Source organism: Triturus cristatus, chromosome 6 (assembly GCF_964204655.1).
Source record: "Triturus cristatus chromosome 6, aTriCri1.1, whole genome shotgun sequence".
Classification (NCBI taxonomy): domain Eukaryota; kingdom Metazoa; phylum Chordata; class Amphibia; order Caudata; family Salamandridae; genus Triturus; species Triturus cristatus.
The window spans coordinates 1,598,407,553-1,598,433,081 of NC_140589.1; the positions used below are offsets into that span (position 1 = coordinate 1,598,407,553).

The 25,529-nt window shown below is 48.9% G+C and overlaps 1 protein-coding gene across 2 annotated transcripts in view; it reads left to right on the forward strand.

Moving 5' to 3' along the window:
• The window catches only part of FBXO11 (F-box protein 11), a 400,064-nt gene that overhangs the window by 367,863 nt on the left and 6,672 nt on the right, over positions 1-25,529 (forward strand). For both annotated transcript variants that reach the window (XM_085612738.1, XM_085612739.1), the window contains exons 20-21: positions 17,879-17,986; positions 23,108-23,216. In XM_085612738.1, the coding sequence (XP_085468864.1) occupies positions 17,879-17,986; positions 23,108-23,216 (217 nt within the window). The remainder of the gene's footprint in view (positions 1-17,878; positions 17,987-23,107; positions 23,217-25,529) is intronic.

Sequence of the window (25,529 nt, forward strand, 5' to 3'; positions counted from 1 at the left end):
CCCCCATGCCTTGTCTACAATTGGCTCTCCCAGATCTTCCTCCCATTTCTGGTGTAGTGTACTGAGGGCAGCGAGTGTCGCTTGACTGAGCTGTCTAAACAGGCATGTGACCGCTGTGAATGTTCCCGCCGCAGTTACTACATATTGGCACCCTTCGGATGTGGCCAACTCTGACAGTCCCCCATTCTAGCCAGATTTGCAGGTAATAACTACGGACAGGTGTGTTATACAGATCGTTCATGGGGGTTGTTCCTTACTCTTCCTTTCTTCCTCGCTGCACCTTCCACTGTCCCCCAGTGACTAATAGAGGGCCATCTCTCCATTTTGCAACAGGAAGTGCAAGCCCTTTTGGCCAAAGGGGCTGTGGAGAGGGTGCCAGTGCCAGAAGTAGGCTGTGGTTGTTATTCCCCCTTTCTGGTGACCAATAAAATGTTGGCCTGCTGCCTATTTTAGACCTTTGCCCTGAAATTCAGAATGTTCACCTTAGCCCAGGTGTTTTCAGCTCAAGGGCTGAAAAGACCACCCACCATACACCACCTTTTTCCCAGACAAACTGATTCTGTGGACTTGTGCATCCTTTCTGCCTAAAGTTGTGAAGCTGTTCATGTCCGTTGAACCATCACCCAGCTGGCAATTTATGCTTTGCCTCATCCCTCTAAGGAGGAAGAGAGACTCCCACACTTGGACTCCAAGAGAGCTCTGAGCTTCTACATAGATCGTACCAAAGAACACTGGATGGACAATCAGCTCTTTTTTGGAGTATGCTGGGGCATTTTGACTGCTCTGTCCTGCAGGACTTTCTGGTTTGAGTCCATTCACAGATCCTACTCCGTATAGGTACTGCTTTATTTTCTATTCAAAAGGAGAGGAAGCTGCGGATAGAAGTCTTTATAAGAAGTTACTTACCTTTGGTAACACTCTTTCTGGTATGGACTCCATCTAGCCACAGGTTCCTCACCGATCCTCCCTGTTCTGTGACTGGCTCTTTATATAATATACCAAAAAGAGGTATATTGTGTAGAGTCCAGGTGTCCCTTATGAGTGGACAGGGCTTAATTTAACAATCCCAATGTGCTCTTTTTGGGGGTAGTGTGGTTGAGCAGCCTTAGGCTTATCAAGTAAGAGTGTTAGACATTTGTTGCACACAAAGTCAAAAAATAATGCACACACTCCAAAAAAAGATCCATACCAACCTAGAAAAAGAACACTTCTATTTAACACCAAGAACCTTTTAATTGAGTTAGTACCTTGTTTTGCTATATCACCGTTTTGGAAATACACTTGCATTTGAGATATCATATCAGTATACAGAAGTACTCTTGCACTTGTATCTTTTAAAGTGGTAATGTTATCCTATAGGAAAGAAACGTATACTGCATATGGGTACTTAGCAGTGACTTACGGGACTGTTCTTTAGGATTTAGGTATGGGTCAAGGTCCAAGGCAGCATCAACAAGTCACCACGGGCGGCTCTGGGGCATCCGGGTGCAATACATCGTCAGGTGCCCCATTGAAGTCGATGGAGAATGGTCTGGTCATAAAGAGGCTGCAAGTAGGGACTGGGGGTCAGTCCGGCTGAACCAACAGGGGGACTCTGCTCTGGACAGTCTCAGGACCCTGTGGGCACAGTTGATCCACTTCTCCTCCGGTTGTGGTGCTTGGGTGCAGTGGTGCTTCCAGGCATCAAGTCACAGTGATCAGTAGGCTCTTGCGGTTCCTGCTTTTCTGCAGGCAGGGAATGATGGACCAGTCTGGCTATAACATTGGCTCAGCCCTTGAGGGTATTTGTGCCTCAGGGGCACTGTTGATTCATGGCAACTCTGGCTGGGGGCTTGTGTTCAGTGGTGTTTGATTAGTCGGGTCGCGCTGACGGAGGCTTTTGTGCCTTTAAATGTGCAGGGAAGCAGCTCCTCTGCTCCAAGAGAGATGTTGCTGGCCAGGTGAAGTTATGGGTCACTCTTCCACAGCTTTTGGAGGTGACACAGCTTTCTGGATGAGCCGGATCCGTGCCATTGTTGAGGACAGCAGGCAGGCCGGCAGGGTTGGTGCAAAGTCAGTTGCTGCTCCTCCGTTCTCAAGTTGGGGGCTCTGTTTTTTGTCCTTTTTCGTTAAGCTGATGCATTTGATTTCCAGGTGTTAGGGGCCCACCAAAATTCTCAATTTAGGGGTGTTAAGGGGAGTAGCAAATTAGCTACCTACCCCTTGGGTCACTACACCCCCCAGATGACCTCTTACCTGTGGGTGTGGGCATCACTCTGTTGCAGAGTTCCTAATATCTGAAAGAGACTGTAGTTATAAATTTCTTACCTTTATAATGCCCCCCAGGCATCAGACTGGATCCGGAGATTTTTTCTTTAACAGTACCCGTGCGCTTTGGTAGGTGGCATCGGTCGACTCAGCGTTCGTCGTTGGTGTCGTGGTCATTGGAATGATGTTGTGGTGTCTACTTAGACACTCCCCCAAAGCGCTGACGTCAGTTCTTTCTTTTTCCACGCCAGCCTAGCGCAGATGCGGAGAGAGCTTGCCCCTTAGTAATTTTTTGACTAAACTTTTTCGAGACTTTGACTACAAGTGCACGAGGGATGTCCCATTGTCGGACCTGATTAAAGCCTTGTGACACCTGTCACAAGCTGATGTCCGTCAGGGATCCGTACCTCGTGTGCCTCTGGTGCTTGGAGTGCGAACACGACCCGAAGTCGTGCTCCGACTGTCGGGTCATGAACCCGAAGTCTTTTGGGGAGCGGTCCCGAAAGCTTTTGGAAGCCCAGTAGTCAGCTCTGTGTCGCTCGAGGTCCCGGTCGAGAGGAAGATCTCGGGACCGGTTGCAGAGCCACCATCACCATTCATCGTCCAAGCCTTCGCACTCCTCGCGCAAGTCCGGAGCACAAGAAGGAGGTGAACTGCCGCTCTTCGCCCAGTCTGTCGGCCGACGTGAGACCCAGAGCGTCCTCGCTCTCCAGCTCCGTCTTCGGAGCCTGCTTCTGGGACGACTCCGCACTTTCCTCCTTTTTCAGGAGCCGGAGCGTCCCCTGCCCAGCTTCAACCTTTCTACGAAGTGCTTCACGGCATCTTTAGGCAGCTAGCTTTGCCGGCGTGCTTTCGGGCCCCACGGACTCGGCTGGGGGTCCTGGGCCTTCAATGCCGGCGGCTCTGGAGCCACAGGGCCCCCGAGCTTCCAGGCCTGGATCCGGATCGATGCCGGTTGACCTCACGATACCTTCCCCGGTGCCAATTCCAGGGACGACGCCCCCAGCGCCAGTTGTGCCCTCGATCTGCGCCAACCCCAGCCTCACCCCTTACTTGGACACGGTGCCGGACCGTCGTCGGTACCGGCAGGTACATTTGTGCCTCTGTTCATTCCTGGTGTTCCTTTCAGGCGTGAGTAGCAACCAGAGGAAGGTGAGGAGGACTGGAAGGGGGTCTGTGGACCCTTTGGCTGACCAGCTTGAAGAGCTGGACTGGCGAGAGGAACTGGATGATGCCAGTGGTTTGGATACCTCCCCAGACAATGACAAGCTCTCCCACACCTACGACGGAGGGAGCTTCATACACAGTGGTGTTGAGTAGGGCGGCTGAGGGCTTGGGCCTCCTACGGTGGCAGTCTGCACTAACCTGACAGAGGTGCTTAAACCGGCAGCGGCCTCTCCGGATCCCCTTCTGCCTTTTAATGAAGCCCTCACTGATGTTTTTCTGGGCACATGGTCCAAGCCCAGCACAGGGGCTCCTGTAGACAGGATGATTGCCCATGCCACAGCTCGGCCCTGGGCGACCCACTTTTTCTCTCCCAACACCTGAGAACTTGGTGGTCCAAGCCTCGTCCTCTAAAGGCGCACTCTCTACTGCTCCCCCAGATAGGGAATCCAAGAAGCTGGACCACCTTGGGAAGAAGATGTTTTATTCCTCCAGCTTAGCGCCGTGATTGGTAAACACCGCATGCCTCTTGGGCCGTTATACCAATACAGTGTGGGATAGTATTGTGCAAGTGCTGCCACAGTGCCATGAGGAGGCCCGGGCCATTCTCATCCGCGCAGTCGTAGAGGGTAAAGACACAGGTAAGTTCACCATTCGATGTGGGCTGGATACCGTTGACTCTCTGGGCAGAGCGGTTTCCACGTCAGTAGCCTTGAGGCGTTACACCTGGCGTTGCTGGGGTATCTATTCTAAAGGTAAGGAATCTATAACTACTGTCTTTCAGATGAACAAGTTACTTACCTTCGGTAACGATCTATCTGTAAGAGACATATGTAGGTATAGATTCCTTATCGCCCCACCCATCCTCCCCGTTCTGCAAACTGACTTCTAGGGACAGGGACTCCCTTCCAGGGCCCTAGTTAGGTGCACCAGTGGTCAGTGTCTTGCATGGTTCTGTGCTTCTGGCATGGAAAGTCGTGTCAGAACTGAAGTCAGCTCGCAGGGGCGGCGTCTATGTAGACACCACGACGCCAACAACGAACACTGAGTCGACCGACGCCACCTACTGACGTGCAGGTTTACTGCTAAAGCAAAAAATCTCGGGACCCAGTCTGACGCCTAGAGGTAAATCTAAAGGTAAGAAATGTATAACTACATATGTCTCTTACAGATACATTGTTACCGAAGGTATGTAACTTGTTCTTCACCACAACCAAGATGATGAAATCTAAGTTTTCGTGTTCACTTCAGCTAGCCCACCCTAGGGGTGTGACGAGCCTGGAGGTGAAACACGCCTCCTTACATAGCTAATTACAATGCGATCCTGGTGCCAAATTGGCAAGGGGTGGCATCTCCCAGATCTGGCTCGCTTAGCAAAAGCAGTGGTCTCTTTGAAGTTCCCTGCCTTGACATGCTAATTTACTAGCCATCCTCCTGGAAAAGGTGTAAACACCTCCTGCCAGAGGCATTGTTTCTGACCTTGGAGAGTGGGGCTCTCACCTCATAGGGGTAAGAAACTAGTCTAAGGTGGCAGGCTGGACAGGACCAGTGAGGTTCGAGAGGTACCTCTGAGATACCCTCTGGGTACATGTATTAATAAATCCATCACTGGAATCGGTGTGGGTCTAAAAATATGAGGTGTATGATACCAAACACCATAGGTTTCAGTAAAGCCATTATGTAGCTAGGAAACTCGTTTTGACCAGTGCTCAATACATACCTTAAGATGGCTTCCATGCTCATTTGTAATATCCAGCAATGGAACTAGTCATTACAGGGGCATATCTGCTCATGCAGATATGTCCTTACATGTGCTGTAATGCACCCTTCCTTTGGGCTCATAGGCCTGCTGTAGGGGTGACTTACATATAGCCCATGCAGTGTCTTTGCATTGTTTTTAAACATGCTTTGCACCATGTCACACAGCCTGCAATGGCAGTCTGTATGGGATTTGTGTGTGGGTCCATTCAGGTGACATAAGATATGCTGCAGCCCTTAGGGACCCTCTTTAATACTCATGCCCTAGGTACCAGGGATACCATTTTCTAGGGACTTACAGGGGTGTAAAAGTCCTTTGCCAGTTGTGTACAGTTAGACATCACTTTGTTTTAAGGAAAGAGCACTGGCATTGAGGTCAGTTTAGCAGGTCTCAGTGCACCTTCAGAGTTGAAAACCAGCATCTAGAAGCTATAAGAGGAGCAAAAAGTGGGGGAACAAGTGTAACAAAAACCTAGTTGCCTACATTTAGCCATTAATAAGATCAAAAGTCTAATCAGCACACTGCTTATGACCAGTTTGCTCTTGGGGCTCTGCGTTTAGGGGTGCAGACCGCCTCGAAAGCAACTGACTGAGTGCGCAGGGGTTGTGTCTATATGGGCACCACACGTCATTACCAGAGTGGAAGAGCGATGGTGCCACCAGACGGTATGCTGAGATACTGCTGAAAAGTTTCCGAATCTAGCTCGAAGCCTTAGGAGGAATATTCAAAAGGTGAGTGATATGTGGCTACAACCTAACTCTGCCCTGACGTCGTCTGCAGGCGGGACGTCAGCGAGGTTACATAAGCCCCCCCCTGGCGCGATGACATCAGTTTCCTTTTCCACGTGCAAAGTGGATCCGGATCGAGTCCCTGTCCTGTTTTCAGGCCTTCTTTTCACGCTTTGCGTTGTGGAACAGTGTGCGAATGCCTTCGGGCTTTAAGGCGTGCTCGTCTTGCGCGCGTCAGATGTCGGTGACGGACCCTCATCCTATGTGCATGTAATGTTTGGGGGAGCTACAATGAAAACAGGTAAATGATGGGGTCTGAGGGAAAGCTACACGGCCATGTGGACAAGTCCCCTTACTCAATCTATATAAACATAAGGGTCCACTGGTCCAAAAAAAGAAGAAAAAAGGATAAGAAAAACTGTGTGAAAGAGCACTAAGACTACTGTCTAGATGAAAGAGTCCTCATAAAGAGGACCTAATCCCATCACCCACTGAAGTGGCATGCTTCATCATATGGGATCTCCTCTCAACCGCAACCTAGTGCGATTGAGGAGCTACAACTCCCAGCTTTCGTCAAATGGAGGAGCTCACAGATGTTTTAGCTATGCTATGAGGACTAGATCTCCTAAAGATCGATGAAGCCAACCTTTGGTGTGGTGAAAAAATGAGTGTTGCAGTGTAAATAAAAATAAAATTGACTACGAGGAGAGAAAAAACTATTTGGTAAGTAACTCCAAGTGCCAATGTTAAAAATATCAGTGAAGGCACGGTCCTTAACAAATTTTTCGGACACGCGTCAAGTGGTCTACATGTTTCAGCCAACAACTATCTAAGACTGCGATCTTGGCTTTCTTCAGGACCAGTACAAATAACTACTGCAGCTATTCAATGTGACAAATCACAAAGATATCAAAGTTCGAGGCATGTGGGCTGCTGAATTCATATCTGTGCATAGATCGCCGCCTAGTGTTGGGTCCGGATGTTTGCACGTTGTTGTCCTGGAAGAGTCTTCGAAGTATCCTTGGATAGGTGACTCCTCCCCTGGACTACAGTGCGCATGGGCATCCTCTCCATCCTCAGATTGTTTTTTTCCGCCATTGGGTTCGGATGTGCTATCTTAGCTCAAGTTAGGAAAATATTTGGTCGAGGCCAAAAGGCCTTTAGTTTGCGTCGGTACTGTTTATCGATCGGGTTTCGATAGCATTTTGTTAGTTTACTAACTTTCAGCACCGACTTCTTTCGCATTTACCTGTCCATCGACTACTTCGACGATGGAATCCAGGACGCCATTCAAAAGGTGTCCGGTATGCAATGCGAAGTACCCACACATCGACGTCCATCCGGTGTGCAACAAATGCCTTTCGCCGGACCACGACGAATCGACATGCATGGCCTGTGCCCGGTTCCGTTCCAAGAAGACTCTAAGGAACCGAAGAGCGGCGAGACTCGAGGCGCGGCACGCGGCACCGGCCCCAACAGACATCTTCGACGAGGCCGACGTCGAAGAATTAGAAGTCATACCCTCCAGTCCCGTTTCCGAACACGACCCCGGATCGGACGAGGGCGACGAGTCACTTTTCCACAGAGGTGAAGACGACACCGAGGTAGGAGACGACGAGGAGGCCTTAGGGGCCGAAGAGAGTAGCTCCAATGATGAACAAGGCCTACCTGTTCAAACCGAAGAAACAACAGCGCCACAGCCTTTGGCTCCGGTCGAGGGATCGCCTTCGGGCCTTACCCGAGACCCATCCCGTAGTTCTTCGGCCCCGCCCTCGGGCCCGGCCTCGGACGTTCAGCGGCAGCCATTGCTGCATAAGCCAGCTGGTTTCCCTACCACAAAACCGAAACCGAAAGCTGCTCCGGTTCATACGAAACCGAAACTGAAAGTGGCGCTGGTCGGATCGAGGCCTTCCACGCCTTCGACGTCAGCGCAACGCGTCGGCACCGACCGCACCAAGAGGGACTTCGGTGCCGAACTGGAATCGGGCGACATCGGAGTCGACAAACGGAAAAAGGCCATCGGCACCGAGAAACCTACTCGGCTGCCGACGCCAACGACACCGAGGGCAATACCGCCTGCTTCGCCTCGCGTCGCTCCCTCGACGACGCCGATGCCTCACGTGTCGAAGACGTCGACGGTGATCTCCACACCTCGACTCGAGGACCCGCCGGCACCGAAAAAATCCACGCCCGGCTCTACAAACCTGCCCGGTGCCAAAGCCTCAAAGACGCCCCAAGTGCGGCCTGCTGCGACGCAAAGCAACAAAACCACGGCGGCCCTCAAAGACCCGTCGGGTTCCGGCCCGATCGGAGCTCCAGCAACCTCTACGGGGCCAGCCAACATTACCTTCGGCTTGCCTCCGTCAACAATCCCGAAGATATTCCAACTCAGGACACGAGTTACCCAGCCTCCGGTTCCACCGGACGAGACGTCTCCGTCACGTGTCATCGACGCCGACACTGGCAGGCTGATTCTCCACGACCGAAGGATAACTTCGGAACCGCCATTGGACCCTTTCAGGATCCCACTAAAAAGGAAGCTGCCTGTGGAATCGGAACCTCTCCTTTATGAACCGTTCCATTCCTCCTACCAGGATACACGCCGGTTCTCCCCCACACGCTCCGACACGGATGCATTGGAGGACTACATGGATGACCAAGCACCCTACCATGTAGACACAGACCCTGATGACCAGCAGGACCCTGATCAAACTTGGGGCGACCCTGCGGACCCCAGTGCACCTCTCGATACACAGGACCCACAACTCTATGGGGCAAAAACATCTCCCACGGAGGATACTGCGGCGTTCAACGCTCTTATTGAACGTGCTGCAAATAACCATGGGGTACAGCTTCACTCAGATACCATCGAGGATGACTTTCTAATGGACACTTTTGCATCCTCAGAAAGACATGTAAAAACTCTGCCAATGCTGAAGGGGGTCCTCAGACCAGCTAAGGACATTTTCAAGGAACCCACCAGGGCACGAGTGATAAACCCCAGGATTGATAAAAAATACAGATCAGCACCTGGGGATCCTACTTACATCAAAGGACAATTACCACTCGACTCCATCGTCGTAGCGAATGCTCGCAAGAGGGCACACTCGCAAACGACAGGTGACGCTCCTCCCCCGGACAAAGAGTCCAAGGTGCTAGAGACCTCCGGCAAGCGAGTTGCCGCCCAGGCTGCCAACATATGGCGCATAGCCAACACTCAAGCGCTCCTCGCTCGCTACGATAGAGCGCACTATGACACATTGGAGCAACTACTCCAACATCTCCCTGACCAGTTCAAAGAAGGTGCAGAACTTCTTATCAGAGAGGGACAGCTACTCACAAATGCTTCCATCAAATGTGCACTGGATGCTGCAGACACGGCTGCCAGGGCCATAAACACAAGCGTCATGCTGCAACGACATGCCTGGCTACGAATCTCGGGATTCAAGCCTGAGGTACAAAACAACATACTGAACCAGCCCGTCAACCCCGACTATTTATTCGGCCCAGAGGTTGACACCACCCTCGAAAAGATAAAAAAGGACACGGACACTGCAAAGTCCATGGGCGCCCTCCAAACTCAGTCCTTTCGGAGCGGCTCCTTTCGTCGCCCCGGAAACAAGGGGGCTGGTAGAGGACAGGGGTCACAACAAACGTATAACAAAGGCAATACACAGACCACCTACGATAAAAACACCCGAGGTGGATATCGTGGCTCCAGTACAAAGGGCAGAGGACGTGGCTACGGCAACACTAGGTCCTCCCCCAAGAACAAGCAGTGACGCCCTCTCCCTTCCTCCCGACCACATAACACCTGTCGGGGGAAGACTACAAAGGTTCCTGTCCACGTGGAACTCCATCACCACGGACAGGTGGGTCAAAGATATTGTAAAATACGGTTACTGTCTGGAGTTAACCTCCACTCCACCCACAATACCACCAAGAAACCGTCCTATGTCCTCAGAGCACTTAACGCTCTTACAGCAAGAGGTGCAAAGTATGCTTCTAAAAGGCGCTATAGAGGTCGTCCCCATCCACGAGCAGGGTACGGGGGTTTACTCCCTCTACTTTTTAATTCCAAAGAAGGACGGGTCGCTCAGGCCTATATTAGACCTGAGACCCCTGAACCAGTACATTCTTTCAGAGCACTTTCACATGCTCACCCTACAGCAAGTCCTTCCGCTTCTCAAGCAGGGAGACTTCCTAGCCTCACTGGACCTCAAGGATGCGTACTTTCACATACCCATCCACCCCTCACACAAAAAATACCTCAGGTTCACTGTTCAGGGGCAGCACTATCAGTTCAAAGTCCTTCCCTTCGGCGTGACAACAGCGCCCAGGGTTTTCACGAAGTGCCTAGCTACGGTGGCAGCACATCTACGGAGGCAGCATATACACGTCTACCCCTACCTAGACGACTGGCTCGTTCAAGCGAAGTCAGCCCAGCAATGTGCAAGCCACATGTCCCGCACCATTCACCTTCTTCACAGTCTGGGATTCTCACTAAATTACCCAAAGTCCCATCTCCAGCCCGCACACGTACAACAGTACCTAGGTGCGACTATAGACACTCTGGCGGCCACAGCTCAGCCAAATTTAGTGAGGATCAACAGCATACAACTGCTGATCTCCAAGTTCAAACCCAATCACTCGCTTCCAGCGCGAGTGTTTATGCAGTTAATAGGCATGATGGCCTCCTGCATCTTCATAGTCCCGCACGCGAGGTTACATATGCGCCCACTTCAGGAGTGCCTAGCACGTCAGTGGAATCAGGCTCAAGGACAGTTGAAAGACCTAGTGTTGGTGAGCGGTCGGGCATACAACTCTCTGCATTGGTGGAATCCACAAAACCTTTGCAAGGGCCGACCGTTCCAAGAGCCTGTTCCGCAAATAGTACTGACAGCGGACGCGTCTCTCCAGGGATGGGGAGCTCATGTACTCCACTACACAGTGCAGGGACTATGGACGACACAACAGAAGAAGATGCACATCAACCTTCTGGAACTGATGGCAATCTTCCTGGCCATGAAGGCATTCAAAGTACATCTGTGCAACAAAATCGTGTTGATCCGGACGGACAACATGACTGCCATGTACTACATACAGAAGCAGGGAGGAACACACTCTCCACAGTTGTCTCATCTGGCTCAGAGCATGTGGAAGTGGGCCATTCAGAGGAACATGTTCCTCATGGCGGAACACCTCCCTGGCAAGGACAACCAGATGGCGGATCTGCTCAGCAGACACAGCCACCAGATGCACGAGTGGGAGTTACACCCATCAGTACTCCAACCGTACTTCCAGCAGTGGGGTCATCCAGAAATAGACCTATTCGCGACAAGCGAAAACGCAAAATGCCAAAGCTTCGCCGCCAGATTCCCACATCCGCAGTCGCAGGGCAATGCGATATGGATGAACTGGTCCGGCAGATTTGCGTACGCTTTTCCCCCAGCGCCGCTGATACCGCTGGTGGCTCGCAAACTACGACAACACTCCCTGACACTCGTCCTAGTTGCTCCCACGTGGGCACGCCAGCCGTGGTACACCACCTTCCTCGAACTTTCCGTGGTGCCGCATCAAAGGCTGCGGATCAAACCCGCGCATTTGACGCAGAACCATGGAGAGGTTCAGCACCCAGATCCGCAACAGCTGAACCTGGCGATCTGGCTCCTGAAGTCCTAGAGTTTGGCTATCTCAACCTGCCACCTGACTGTATGGACATCATCAAGGAGGCCAGGAGACCCACTACCAGGGCTTGCTATGCAGCCAAATGGAAAAGGTTCGTCATTTATTGCGGTAATAATGACATCAACCCGCTGGACGCATCCATCCACAACATCATCTGTTACCTCTTACACCTATACCGATGCAATCTGGCGTACACCTCTATACGTGTCCATTTGACCGCAATATCAGCCTACCTGCAAACCAGGCAGCACCTCTCTCTATTCAGAGTGCCTGCCATCAAAGCATTCTTGGAAGGGCTCAAACGAGTCATTCCACCTAGTCACCCACCGGCTCCAATGTGGAACCTCAACTTGGTCCTCACACGCCTGATGGGTCCACCCTTTGAACCTCTACACTCATGCGAGATTCAATTCCTTACCTGGAAAGTGGCCTTCCTAGTAGCGATCACTTCCCTAAGAAGAGTTAGTGAACTCCAGGCACTAACCGTTCAAGAGCCATTTATTCAGGTTCACGCCAACAGGGTCGTACTACGTACCAACCCCAAATTCATGCCCAAGGTAATATCGCAGTTCCACATGAATCAGACTATTGAACTGCCGGTTTTCTTCCAAAACCCACAAACTGTTGCAGAAAGGGCACTACATACACTAGATGTACGGAGGGCCCTCATGTACTACATCGACAGGACTAAACCCTTCAGGAAGACAAAACAACTGTTCGTTGCCTTTGCCCCACACCACAAAGGTAACGCCATCTCCAAAGCAGGGATAGCCAGATGGATAGTTAAGTGTATTCAAATCTGTTATCAAAAGGCAAAACGCACATTAACTATTCCACCACGAGCCCACTCAACACGTAAGTTGGGGGCTTCCATGGCCTTCCTAGGAAATATTCCCCTGCATGATATATGCAGAGCAGCCACATGGTCCACTACACACACATTTACAAAACACTATTGTGTAGATGTGCAGTCAAAACAGCAGGCAGCTGTAGGACAGGCTGTTCTCAAGACACTTTTTCAGACCGCTGCAGCTGGCACGGGTAGCCGCCGCTAATAGAGGGCACTGCTATGTATTCTATGCACAGATATGAATTCAGCAGCCCACATGCCTCGAACTGAATATGCTACTTACCAGTATGCATCTGTTCTTGGCATGTAGGGCTGCTGACATTCATATCGCCCTCCCTCCTCCCCGGCGCCTGTCGCAGCTGCAGCTCTCAGAATTACTACAAGCATGGTCATCACTTTCTGTATCTACTCCATCACTGCCACAATGGCGAAAAACAATCTGAGGATGGAGAGGATGCCCATGCGCACTGTAGTCCAGGGGAGGAGTCACCTATCCAAGGATACTTCGAAGACTCTTCCAGGACAACAACGTGCAAACATCCGGACCCAACACTAGGCGGCGATCTATGCACAGATATGAATGTCAGCAGCCCTACATGCCAAGAACAGATGCATACTGGTAAGTAGCATATTCAATACACAACATCCAGGAAATGAAAGTGACAAAGGGACGATACATCCAACTGTCTACCTTAATGTCGTCTTGTTGACATATGAAACACTACTGCAGTAGTGAACAAATTCCTGTGAAATAAAGACAGAAGAAGAAATTAATACTATTTCTAAGTGCATCAAACACACAGTTTAATATCCAATAAAGAAGATCAACAGAATGAATAAAGCAAACTGCTACCAATCTTACCCGTATCAAATCGGTGATAAAGCCTACCACTCCTGGTCACAACTCAGGGCGTGAGGCAACATGATTCCATGGACTGCGACGCTTGCCAGCATCTGAATCCTAAGTCCCGGCGGGAGCGCCGGATGAAGCTCCTCTCAGCCCGGTTGTCCAGATCGGTTTCGCCGCTTACGATTCCGGCATCGCCCAGCCCTCTCGTCTCTCCACGCAGGCGGCTGCTTCGTCGGAGCCTTTTCACCGCCGTTCTTTTGCCGACCCGGAGCCAGCCCCGCCCCATTCTCCTAGGGGGCAAGTGGTGGAAGAGGTCATCTCGGCGTCCCCCTCCGGCGCCGGTCGACCTCACGCCAGCGCCTGTAACGGACTCCACGCCGCCATGCCGGCGTCTGGTCGTCTACTCGTCTCCAGAGGCCCCCTCCTCTCCGGAGGTTCGTCAACTTTTTGTCTCTTGTTCCCCGGAGACGGGCCACAGCTTTGTGGCCTTTTACCCGGCTTCTTCCAGGGAGTGCTCTTCGCCGTCCCCGCGGCCACAGCCTTCCCCAGAGGCACCTCAGGTCCCCCACTCGTCCGTGAATCTTCCACCATTCCGGGGCTGGCCATTTCTTCCTCCAGCTGGATTCGGCTTAGTTTACAGCCGTCTGCCACGGAGGAATTGCTTCCCCCTCCCACGATGCCCTACGGAGGCTTATGCGGCCTTTGCCCGGGCCATTTCCACGGCCGCTGGCATTTTGCACATGGGCGACCCTGCCACCCCATTCCCTACGGACCATTTGCTGCAGGTTCTCCATCAGGGCTCTGGTGGACAGGAGCTGCTTTTTCCCTTTGAAGCTTCGCTCCATAATTCTCTTCTGGGGGCCTCCTGCCACGGGGGATCCGATGCTCCAGTCGATCCTCCACCGCCACCATCCTGCTCCGCATGACCCAGTCTGCCTCTCTTACTACCCTTCTATCCAGGGCCCTCTTCTGCAGACTGCTTTTCCTTCCTTACCCTTGGTGTTGTTTCCACCGTCACGGGAGGCCCGATGGTTAGATTCATGGGGGCGTAACCTCTTCGCTTCCTCTAGTGCTGGTTTGCGAGCGCTCAACACGCTTTGTGTGTTGGCCAGGGCTACTTCCAGCTTGTGGTATTCCGTGGAGTCCCTTCTGTCTCTCAAGAAGGTGTCTACGTTGATCTGCGTCACCATGTGATGGATAGCCGGGAGTTGGCCGCGTTTATTCTTCGTTCGGCCCTGGATGTTTCTGATGCTCTCTGCCTCACAATGGCAAGTTCAGTAGCTCTCCGTCGCCATGCTTGGCTGAGGGACAGCGTTTTTCCTGAGAATGTGAGGGAGCGTCTCGTTGACCTGCCCTTTGATGGGGTGCTTTTGTTTAACACCCATGCGATTGCCGCCATTCAGCGGCTCCTTGCGGGGCTCCATCCTCCTCCCCCTCCGTAAACTTGGCTTGTCGGTCCTCTGCTACTTTATGGGTGGCGTTGTCCTACCCTTTTTTCGAGGGTCTAGTGGTTCGGTTGGACCGTCTGTCTATTCTGTGTGGGTTGGCGTGCCTTCGGGGTCCTTAGGTTGACCCCTTTGTGCTGTTGGCTGCTGGTACAGCTCCTTCGACTTTTGTGGTTCTTTGGTTGTGGTCCACCCATATGTGTCCTCAGTTTGGGCCTTCTGTGTGTTTTTTGATTGACAAGCCGTCTGTGGTTCTATCTGCAGGTCCTTTATGTTCTGTCCTCTGCTGCAGGATTTTCCCCTAAGAGGTGTTCCCATGTTTTCTTGGGACGTATCATACCCTGCCTTTATGTTCTGGGCCTCTGCTTCGGGTTTTTCCCTAAGAGGTGTTCCCATGTTTTAGTGGGACGTATCATACCCTATGTGGGGTACTTGTAGCTATTGCACAGCTCTGTCCTGCGCTGGGAAGGTATGGTCGCCCCTTTTTCGGGTTCCCTGCCTTTCTTGGCATCATTCTATACCGCTGGTGCGGTCTCTTGTATCTTGTCCGGGCGCAGCTTGCGGTGCTCCGGGTTCTGTCATTCTCGGTGTTCACTACATCGCTCAACAGTTTGGCATGCTGTCTTCGGTGTCGTGTTGTGGCGTTTCCGCCTTCCTGTCCGGCGTTTCGGCCTGGTCCTCTGTCTGGTGTTCCAGGGGAGATGGGTTTCTCCTGCCTTCCCTGTGTTCTGGTTGGCGGCTTGGTCCGTCCTCCGTGTCTTCCCCTTTTTCTCTTATGGCTGGTCGCATTTCTCTTCGAGGGTCGGTGTGTGTGTGAGTGAGTCTATTGAACGATCCCCCTTTGGGGCTTGTTCTGCATTTTCCTGGCCTCTGCCCGTGCCTGGCTTGTTCCGGGTGCACTGGTCCAAGGTGCTATCCACTGCCGGATGTGCACGCCTGCTTGTGCTGGTCCACCGCTGTGGCCCATGTTGTGCTACCTTGTGCCCCTGCCTCTTGTTTTGCTGGGGCTTTGTGCACCTGTGCCTTTCTTCTTATGCCTGCGTTCCTTGGCTGTGGAGCCGTTCCTGTCTTGCCTGCTTCCTTGCGGCTGCTGCCTGTTTAGCTGTCCTCTGTTGCTTTGTTTTCCTATGGCAGGGTCTGCCTCCGGTTCTACCTCTTCTCCCTGGAGTTGGGGTCGTTCTTTCCTCCTGGGTGCTCCTATGGGGCTGTCTATCTCTATGAGGGTTTGTGGCCGTTGTACCTTGAATGGGCTTGGGGTCTCCTGGTCTTCCCTTCGCCTTGCTGGGGCCCTGTGTTTCTTCTTGCTGGAGAGGTTCTATCGCAGGCCCTCCTCCCCTTTGGGTATGGTTTGTGTATCTATTCTACGTTAAGCAATCTGCGGCTAGTAGTCTTTATCAGACGTACAAGTTACTTTCCTTCGGTAACGATGTATCTGGTAGAGACGATTCTAGCCGCAGATTCCTTCACAGCCCGCCCTTCCTCCCCGTTCTGCGAGGACCTTTAGTTAAGTTTTCTGAACTCGCCTCCCTCCGGGTGGCTTGTCTCCTGTGGGTGTCCGCTTCGCTTCTGACCGGACAGGATACTTTGTTCTGCTTGATTGTTCCACCCCTTTACTTATGAAACACGGTTGGCTTGGTTCATGTGTGCTTCTGCATCCCTCCACCGTGCTTTTTCTCCAGTGTAGGGCCCTGCTTTTACTCTTCTCTGTTTTACTTGCTTGGGGTTTCTTCTTCCCTTGCAGTCCTCGGAGTTGTTTTTTTTTTGCCTGTATCTCAGCCTTTTCGCTCCTTCAGGGGATACGGCCCTCCTTGGTGGTGTCGTCTGGAGGTGAATTGCTGTACCTCCTTTGTTCCAGGCTTGTTGCCCTTCACTGTTGTGGATTGTGATTGCAGTCTCTCTCTCTTCTGCTATGGACTTTTTCACATGCTTCTGCCTCCAGGGAGGATGTCGCCTTAGCTTGCGTAGGTGTTCCTCAGAGCGGTGCTCTGCTCCTTCACTGCTATGGATTTCACCGCTATGGTTTTTTGTACCTTCGTGCTTGGCCCTTTTCCAACTGCTGCTGATCCTCACCTTTCGTTTCTCTCTTTTCTGTTTCACTGATTTTTCGCACACTGTTCCCACACTCTCCACTGTTTTATTTGTGATGGCTCCACGTTGTGGCGCGGAAAAGTTCTCCGAAGAAAACTGTTGTCAGTGCGCCGGGGTGGGGCTTATGTAACCTCGCTAATGTCGCGCCCACGGACGACATCAGGGCAGAGTCGCCTCGTAGAGATGCTGGGTCCAGTCTCACGCCTGGGGAAAATTCTTCGTTAAGGAATCTGCATCTAGAATCGTCTCTACCACATACATAGTTACCGAATATTCAGTAGTGGATAAAACCTAGATTCTCATGCAATCAAAAAGTAAGTAATCCCTAAATGAATCAGTATATAGCTAGTAGGTGAAGTTCTAGAGAGACGTTGACATTCAGGAAATCGGAGAGGCGGATGGATCACTGTGCCTTCATGGAGAGTGAAGTGTACCAAGCTAGAGGGTGCCCCAACAAGAGAAGATAAGGGGGCCTTGTCAGGCATACCCACAATCATTACATCATAAATTTACACATACATTGGGATTAGTTGAAGTGTCTGAAAATGGCAAGTACTTTATTTTCATGCTGTACGTGTTTTCATCCAACCGTGAAGATATCCAAGAGGGCTTCTGCATTGTACTATCTTTAGTAGGACTTGTATGATTTCCAGACATAGCAGATTATGCGTCTATTGGGATTATATATAGATTAAACACAAGGAGATGATGAACTGGGTACTGAACCGTTTCAGACACTCACCCCCAGTCACAGATCTGGGTTAAATCCATCATCGTTCTATATAGATTGCCATGTAAATGTACATAGTGGTACTGTGATGAATGAGCTGTGATTGTACTGTGGATTCACTTGTATTGCAAAAGCAAATAAAAATGTGTATAGAAAAATGTTAAGCAGCAGTGAAATAATCATCCAGGAGCTACCGAAGAACTCTCACTGCTGCTGTGTTAAGCAACAAATCAACACAGTGTTAATATTGAATAAAAAGCATTTGCCCTTGAACAAAATAGTAAGGTTCTTTTATTTGTTGCATTGAGTGTATTTTTGGTTTACTGTAGGTATTGAAATCACAAATCATGCAACAGCAACACTAGAAGGCAATCAGATTTTCAACAACCGATTTGGAGGATTGTTTTTAGCTTCTGGTGTTAATGTAACAATGAAAGGTAGGAGAACATACATATTTTACTCTGTGTTGTCCAGTTAATGAGTGTGATAGAGTGGGGCGAGGAGACTGTATGTATGCCTGTAGTTTCTCGAATTGGCATGCATATTCTTTTCCACAAAACGTGTATCTACAAGAGTTCTGTAAAAGAACTCGAAAGGGAACTTGTATTAAAAGTAAATATAAATTATATTGTAAAATGGTCAGACATTAAACTGAAATAATAACACATTTGTGATGTGGTTTGTTGAAACTACATTCTTTCTTTGCTTGAATGTTTTGTTAGACAAAATGTTATTCTAAAACCAAATGAGTACTATGTGTTGATTAAAAGTTCTTGCTGTGAAGTCTGCTCATTGCTGAAATAGAAGTCACTGACGCTAGTGATGGGCACGTGATCTGGGAAGAGAAATGCATTAGTGCTTGTTTATTGTTTCTCTCACTCCAACGTCTGTACAGGTATGCCTCCATTACCCACCCCTCTTGAATGCAGAGGATTACCTTTTTCAGTTTATCATAAATTACAAGCCCCAGTAAAAGCACAATCGGCAAAACCAATGCCTGCTTAACTAATCTTGTTGAACTTTATAGTCTGGTTTTCTTTTAATAGGCAATTATTGTGGATTCATTTTTTGTTTGTTGAAGATCATTTCTGTAGCAAGTATCAATCTTGCTGGGAATTGTGGCACTCTGTTAGTGTGTTTCTGAAGTAAATATCTCTGATTTGAAACCGGCTGTTTTTCCAATTTGTTGGAAATCTCTCTAACTTTGAGAATTCCACACTGAAGGGTCAATGCTATTACATATTCACAGGATACAAGTCCCATCGTGGTTTTTAAGTAGTTGATTTAGGTTGATTTGAAACTAGAAACACTCAGTATTTTATAAATATAGCACTTTTTAAACTATTAAAGTAGGTTATGGGGCCTTTTTCGATTATTTCACTGCACATTACATTGAAAACGTGTTTGGTACATTTCTGTTTTGGATAATTATACATTACTAGAAAATCACGTTCTCAAGATGTTTAATGGGTTTTGGAACCTTCTGAACCTTTCTTTTGCGCAAGATAACTTTAGCACCTTGAGCCTTTACTCTTAACGTTTGAGACATTTGAGGAAAGCCCACTTGCAGAATATCATTAGTTATTTGTAATGCACATATATAACCCAAGGGCATCCAGGTGTAGTAAGTGGGTAAGCAAGGCCAAATCGATTTTCCTAGACATTATTTGAACAAAACTGAGTCTCCAGCCCAGTGGAATACCACAAGACTGAAGTTAGATTTCAAGCCGATGTTTCCACCTCTAGCCTTTGAATTCGTAATTTGTCTCCAGCTTATTTCTCCTCGAATGCTGATCTCTGCATTGGTCGTATATCTGAAGTTTCATCTTATAGTATTCTAGGAGTCTCACCCATAAATGAGCTATATGTACTAATGTCGGGGTCTTAAAGCAAAATCTCTCCTGCATTTAAAGCCATTGCATCTCCTGAAGAGCCACAGAGATAGTCTTCCTGTAAGTTTCCTCCATCCTTGACATGTTGTTGACAGTTGTTTCATTTGCCAGGATATTGCAGTCTCGCAATTTAGTGCCAGTAGGCAAATGATATTGGGAGTTTATCTTTCAAGAACTGGATAGGTAGGAGGTAGCTGATGGTCCCATCATGCATCTCTTTATATTGGCAAAGAAGTTCTCCATTTCCATTACATGGATGGCACAGCATCCATTTCATAAAATTGTTGTACATTTATCCTTTTTATACAAATCATAGTCTGCTGTTTTGTAATGTGTTCGGTCTGTTGCCATTCGTGTATCTGTTTCTCTTTGATACTGTTTTCAGGGTTTGTGGTTTATTGTGACAAAAGGGATTTTTGGAGGTGAAGGGAATCAATACCCTTATGACTGGATGATGGATGGACCTTGCTGTTTATCTGTTGAGTCTGATAAAAACGTCTGACTGCTGATTCCTCACCGTTAGAATTGTCCCAGGCGCCAGACTGAATCTGCTGAACTTTCAAGCATTATCATTCGCACACTGTTTGGTTCTGTCCAACTCGGTTATGGCCTTGTACCACCTTGAATGTGATATATATTATGTCCCAGTAGAGGGCAATCCCTGGGGATGTCCAAATCATATGAAAAAAGGCTGTTCGTTCTTCCTGGCAATGCAGGCATTAGGGATCTTTTCTCCTACGCATGTGCCAAAGCATGGTGGAATTATAATAAGTTTGGTGGAAGTTTTTGAATTGAATCATTTGTAGTTTGGCTGATCTGGCTGAACACCTAGCCATTTTAGGCTCTGTCCATTCATCATCTTCAAGAGGACTGATGTTTACTTGCCATCTGTCTGTTGGGTGTGACGGAGGAACTTGCATATTTGCCACTAGGGACCTGTGTTATTTTTTTTTTTCTGGCTCATTCCATTACAATTTTAAGCTCCAGTGAATTGAAATCTGGTACTTCCTGCAACAAAAGATGGTAGTGAATTCATGTCGGAGTCACAGGTAAGTCAATGTTAGCTGGCATGGCACCCAGGCAGGGTGCTATGTTGATTTTGTTGTGTGCTCCCTCACGGGGGCATGCAAGCTGAATGGGCAGTGGCATGGTCCCAGTGTGGGGGGGGGGGGGAGGGGGGGGTTACAAGGGACCGTCTTCAACTGCCAGACACTAGGCTCTCAGAGTACCATTTACTAGGGCCTTACAGAGGGCAGTTAGATTTGTTTTTTAGGGAAGGAGCACTGGCACAGGAGACCTGGTTGGCAGGGACCCTGTGCGCTACATTTTTGAAAGCACATCAAAACGAGGCAAAAATGGGGGACTAACCATGCAAAAGAGGTACTTTCTCACTGTTGTGCAATAAATGTCTTACACTCCTCTGTGTTAGGCCTAAGGCTGATTGCCCACACTACTACTAATAGAGCACTTTGGGTTTTACATTGAGCCCTGTACGCTTTTGGGGCACACCAGGACCTTGTGCACGATATACCACCTAGTGGTGATACCATATACAGAGCCAGCTTCCTACATTTGCACCTTTTTTATCAGCCTGTTTATTTGCCCCCAAATTATTGATCATATACATGTTACAAGATCAAAGGCCACATTAGTAGGTCACTTGTACCTTCTCATATTTTTTTTAATCACAAGATTGATTTCTGGGGCTGGTTAACTCAAAATGCCTGTGACTTAAGTGTTTTGCAGCTCATAGGAGCTGAGGTTATTCATTTTTTGGGCAAAATAAGTCATAGGAGACATTTTAGATGGGACATTTAAATATGATGGCCAAGCTTTTGGAAGGCCACAAATTACCCTCAGTGTATCCTGTAAGACTTTTAGGCTGTGTGAATGTGAAAACCAAGCTCAAATCCAAATCCCAACCCCAACCCCCCCCCCCCCCCTCCCCCCTCCTAAATTGGAAACCCAGACTCTTAAAGGTAGGGGGAAGAGCAGAGTATGATACAAATGCTAACATTTCCTAGACGGCCGAGGCGCTGTTGCTGGGCAGTAAAGCTGCCTTTTCATGTGAATAGACGGTATTTCAAAGCACAGAGGTAGTCAGCAGTGGGGTGTGCACCCAAGGCCTCATTACCACAGTTCTCCGCTCCTTGAACTACACCGATTCCATCTGAAACACACAATTCAGTATAAGCAGTTACCATCCACCACCTAAGAGGCTTTCCTTTGGTCTCTAGAGTCTCCTCCCTAAGTGGTAATCATTAATGGTGGTCCATCGGGAGAAGGGCATTTATTTGAACTGGTGTATTGGAGGCAACAGTTAAGGGATACTACTTAACAGAACTATCGCTGAACCAGCAGACCTGGTGAGTCCACCTGGTGCCACCTACCCTTATCCAGTTTTTGTAAAATCAGATAAGCAGGCCTACTGAAACCATTCCTAACAGGGTGTCCCGAACCAGATGTTACCTTAAATTCCTTATGTCTACTCTGAGAAACTACACACCTCCTAAAGGGAATATTAAGGGTGAAAACGTTTAGGCTGCAAATGTACTAGATTCAGGGGACTGTTATGACATTGTTCATCTGACTTGAAGCATGGTCTGTAGCGGGGGAGGTACATCTTTGATCTCAAGAAGGGCCTTCCCATCCACTCACTGTTAATGGATGCCACCCCCTCCAGCTGTAGAGCATACCACCAAGATCACACTGCATCCGGTCTATATAGCTGGAGATGAGGCTCCACATCAATGTTTTGGTATGGAGCAAAATCAGAATTGCCTGCAAACTTTACATTGTACTGGGTAGGTAGCCCCACCTTAATGAACACCATACCACATCTGTGTTCTGCACATGGAAACAAGGAGAAATTAAATTAATTTTAAAGAGCTATCTTTTATTTTGACCAGGGGTATCTTAGAGCAGTCTGGGAGTAAAGAAGAACCTGGGGACTTCTATGCCACAAGTGAACGTATATTATGTGCTACAAGAGATTTGGCAGTGGGGCACTCCCACAATCAGGCTGTTTTGCAATGAGATAGTTCGTTTTAAACTGTTTAGCAAGATTTTGGGCACTTAAGTGAACATAAGCCTGAGCCAATATGTCCCCCTAGTTGGGGTGTGTTTTCACATTTGTGCCAAGTTTGACGGCTGAGATCTATAAAAGTAGCACTTCAAGAAAAAAGTGATTAATTTGTATTGTGTTGACATTTCCCTTTCATTGGTTGAGCTGCAGTTACAAATTGATCATGGTTCTTTAATGAGTTCTTGATATCAAATGTTTTAACTGCATCTCATTAAATCATTACCACTGCTATGACTTGAGACAATTATTTGTAAACCTGGAAGGAGCATACCTTTAGTGACCAAAGCATGTGCACTCATTTCTATGGAAGGTATTACCTGCTTTTGTCAAACGTGGGGGTATTATGGGACTGATATTGTGAAGAGGATATAATGTAAACGCAGTGTATACTATTTAAGTGTTGTCAAGAGACCAGATTATCAACCCTTTGTAATCTGTAGTAAACAGCATTCTGGAACTAGCTAGTAATCTTTTAATATAGACCGCTTGAAGTGTATACATGTTGTTCTCATTTAATACTGAGCAGTTGAAGATGTACCAATAAGATAAGGTTTTTGGATTTTTTTTTGTTTTTACTACAGATAACAAAATAATGAACAATCAAGATGCCATAGAAAAGGCAGTCACTAGGGGGCAGTGTCTCTATAAGATCTCAAGTTATACCAGCTATCCAATGCATGACTTCTACAGGTAATGTGATCAAATACTAGATAGTTTTTACTTTGTGTGAAAGCACACAAGGTATATGCATGCTGTAAATGTACAGGCCTATTTAAATATTTGGTAATTCCTGAAACTTTACTGTTACATATATTGACCACCACATTTTCTTAAACCGTGCTAAGATGAATTATACTTAAGCTTCTTGGACTTTTAAGAAACGTATGCATGAAGAATGTGGTAAAATGATTGATAATAGAGTCAGGCACTGCTGGTGGAGGGGAGCGCCTGGACTGTGGGGACTGAGATTGTTTGCCACTGATGTCCCTGGGTCTGTCCTACTATGGCTCTGCAAACTGGGCCAAGTACAACCCCCTCTGCACTTAATTCTGAAGATAGTGAAGGTGAGCAGTCTAGCTTCTCAGGGAGATAGTGTGAGGGTGCTAGAGTTTAGAGCTCAACAGACCTAATAAAATGAATGTCCAGCCCAATGCTTGCTTTTGTACGAAAGAAAATACATCAATCACAGAGGTGACCACTATACTGCACAGTGATATAGGTAATTAGCATGTCTAGGTCCTTTCTTCTGTGGGTGCAACAAGCAAACTGATCCTTCAAACACCTCCTCGCAGGGCTCTCCCCAGGTACATTGCCTCCCCTCCATCCCATCCGATCCGCCGTCCACCCCAACTGCTTTTCCTCCAAAGGACATTAGGAGTAGCATTAATTTGGCCCTTGTGCAATTTCAATCTCCTCTAGTTCAAAATATGTACTCAGTGTTTATCTTGCCCCTTCATCGGTATAAGAGTCAAGTCCTAGTGAAAGTTGCACAGAACTGGGAGATCTCTGTTGCAAACTGGCGGGCTGGGTGCATGCAGTGTGGCTGCTCAGCTTTCTTCTTGCAGTTGGTGTACTAGGTCCCAGGTGGTCTAGGGCCCAGCTGGGGTGACTTGGATGGTTGGGGTCCCAGCCTCAACAGGTGCAGTCCGTAGCTTGGTGATTGACAGTTCTAAAGTGGTACTGTCTCAACTAGATCCTGGGTAAGTGCTGTCCCAGCAGGGTGTTGTTCAAGTAGCAGAGGTCCTGTGCAATCAGCAGCTTTAGCCCATATTCGGGCTGACCGTTCTGCAGATGCTACCCCAACTGGGCTTTCAGTAATTGTGAAGCTGCAACCGCGCTCAGGCCTTCAGTAGTTTTGCAATCTTGGCCCTGATTATCCCTTTAGTAATCGAGAACCAGAATGAATGTCTGGAGGCCCAACAGCATCCAGGTCCTTCCAGTTTATTCTCAGGCAGTCTGCTTCTTCCTAGACATCCAACGGGGACATGATGGACCTCAGTTTTTCCTGGAGTTTCCCTCCACCTACAGGGCCAGGGAAGCACCTTTACTCAGCAGACATGGAAGTCTTGACACAGCTCCTCCAGCAGGACATCAAGACTTCAAGTGATGTCTCCCTCGTATCTCTGCACGGCTGGCGGTCAGGCAGGCACCAGCCTTTGGTTGTGAGCAGCCCGAGAACTCAGAGGAGCACTTGCTAGTTTAAGGGTCTCACTTTTATACACAATTTACAGACCTGTGTTAGTTCCTTCTTTTGAGTGTCCTTCCTAAGCTGTTCTTGTTGTGTAGAGTGAGGTTCCATGCAGCAGACCCCACTAGGAATATCTCATGACAGGCATAAAGAGCAATGAAGTTTCGGTGCCTGGCTGTCATCCGCCCAGCTGAAGAATGAAATCATGGAAAGGCAAAAGAGTAGGCATCACCTAGAGTCTTCCTCACCTTTCACAACAGTCTACAGCCCCACCGCTACCATCCACCACATGGCAGTGCTCAGAGACTAATCAGCAGCTCCTCGCTTACCAAAAGGCCTCCAGCTGCAGGTAATGTAAGCAGTGTATTTCCATTGTCTGGGAGCACATTCCCCAACCTCCATCTAGTGCTAGAGCAGGCCAGGGGTATCCTGAATAGATCCCTCTGGCCGCCATACTGGTTACATGGGGGAGGGCCAGTAGGCCTCAACCTTGGTGACCCAGATAGAAAATGTGTGGTGATGCTATTTATTTTTGGCACCACCTCTCTATGTTCAAACCCCCCAACGGGGACAATAGTCTGTCAATGAGGGCACACCTGGTGCACCGTCACAGGACAAGTCCAAGACCCTTCATAGGGGCAGACCTAGGCCTCTGTTATGGGTATGTGTAAAGCACACTATCACTCGCGATGGCATCCTGCTGCTAAGCAGGTATATGCCTAGCCCTGCCTATGGCACTTGAATAGCCAGGTCTTCAGCATCTTGCGACAGAAAGGAGACTGCTCTGATGTGGAGTGGGAGGCCATTCCACTCTT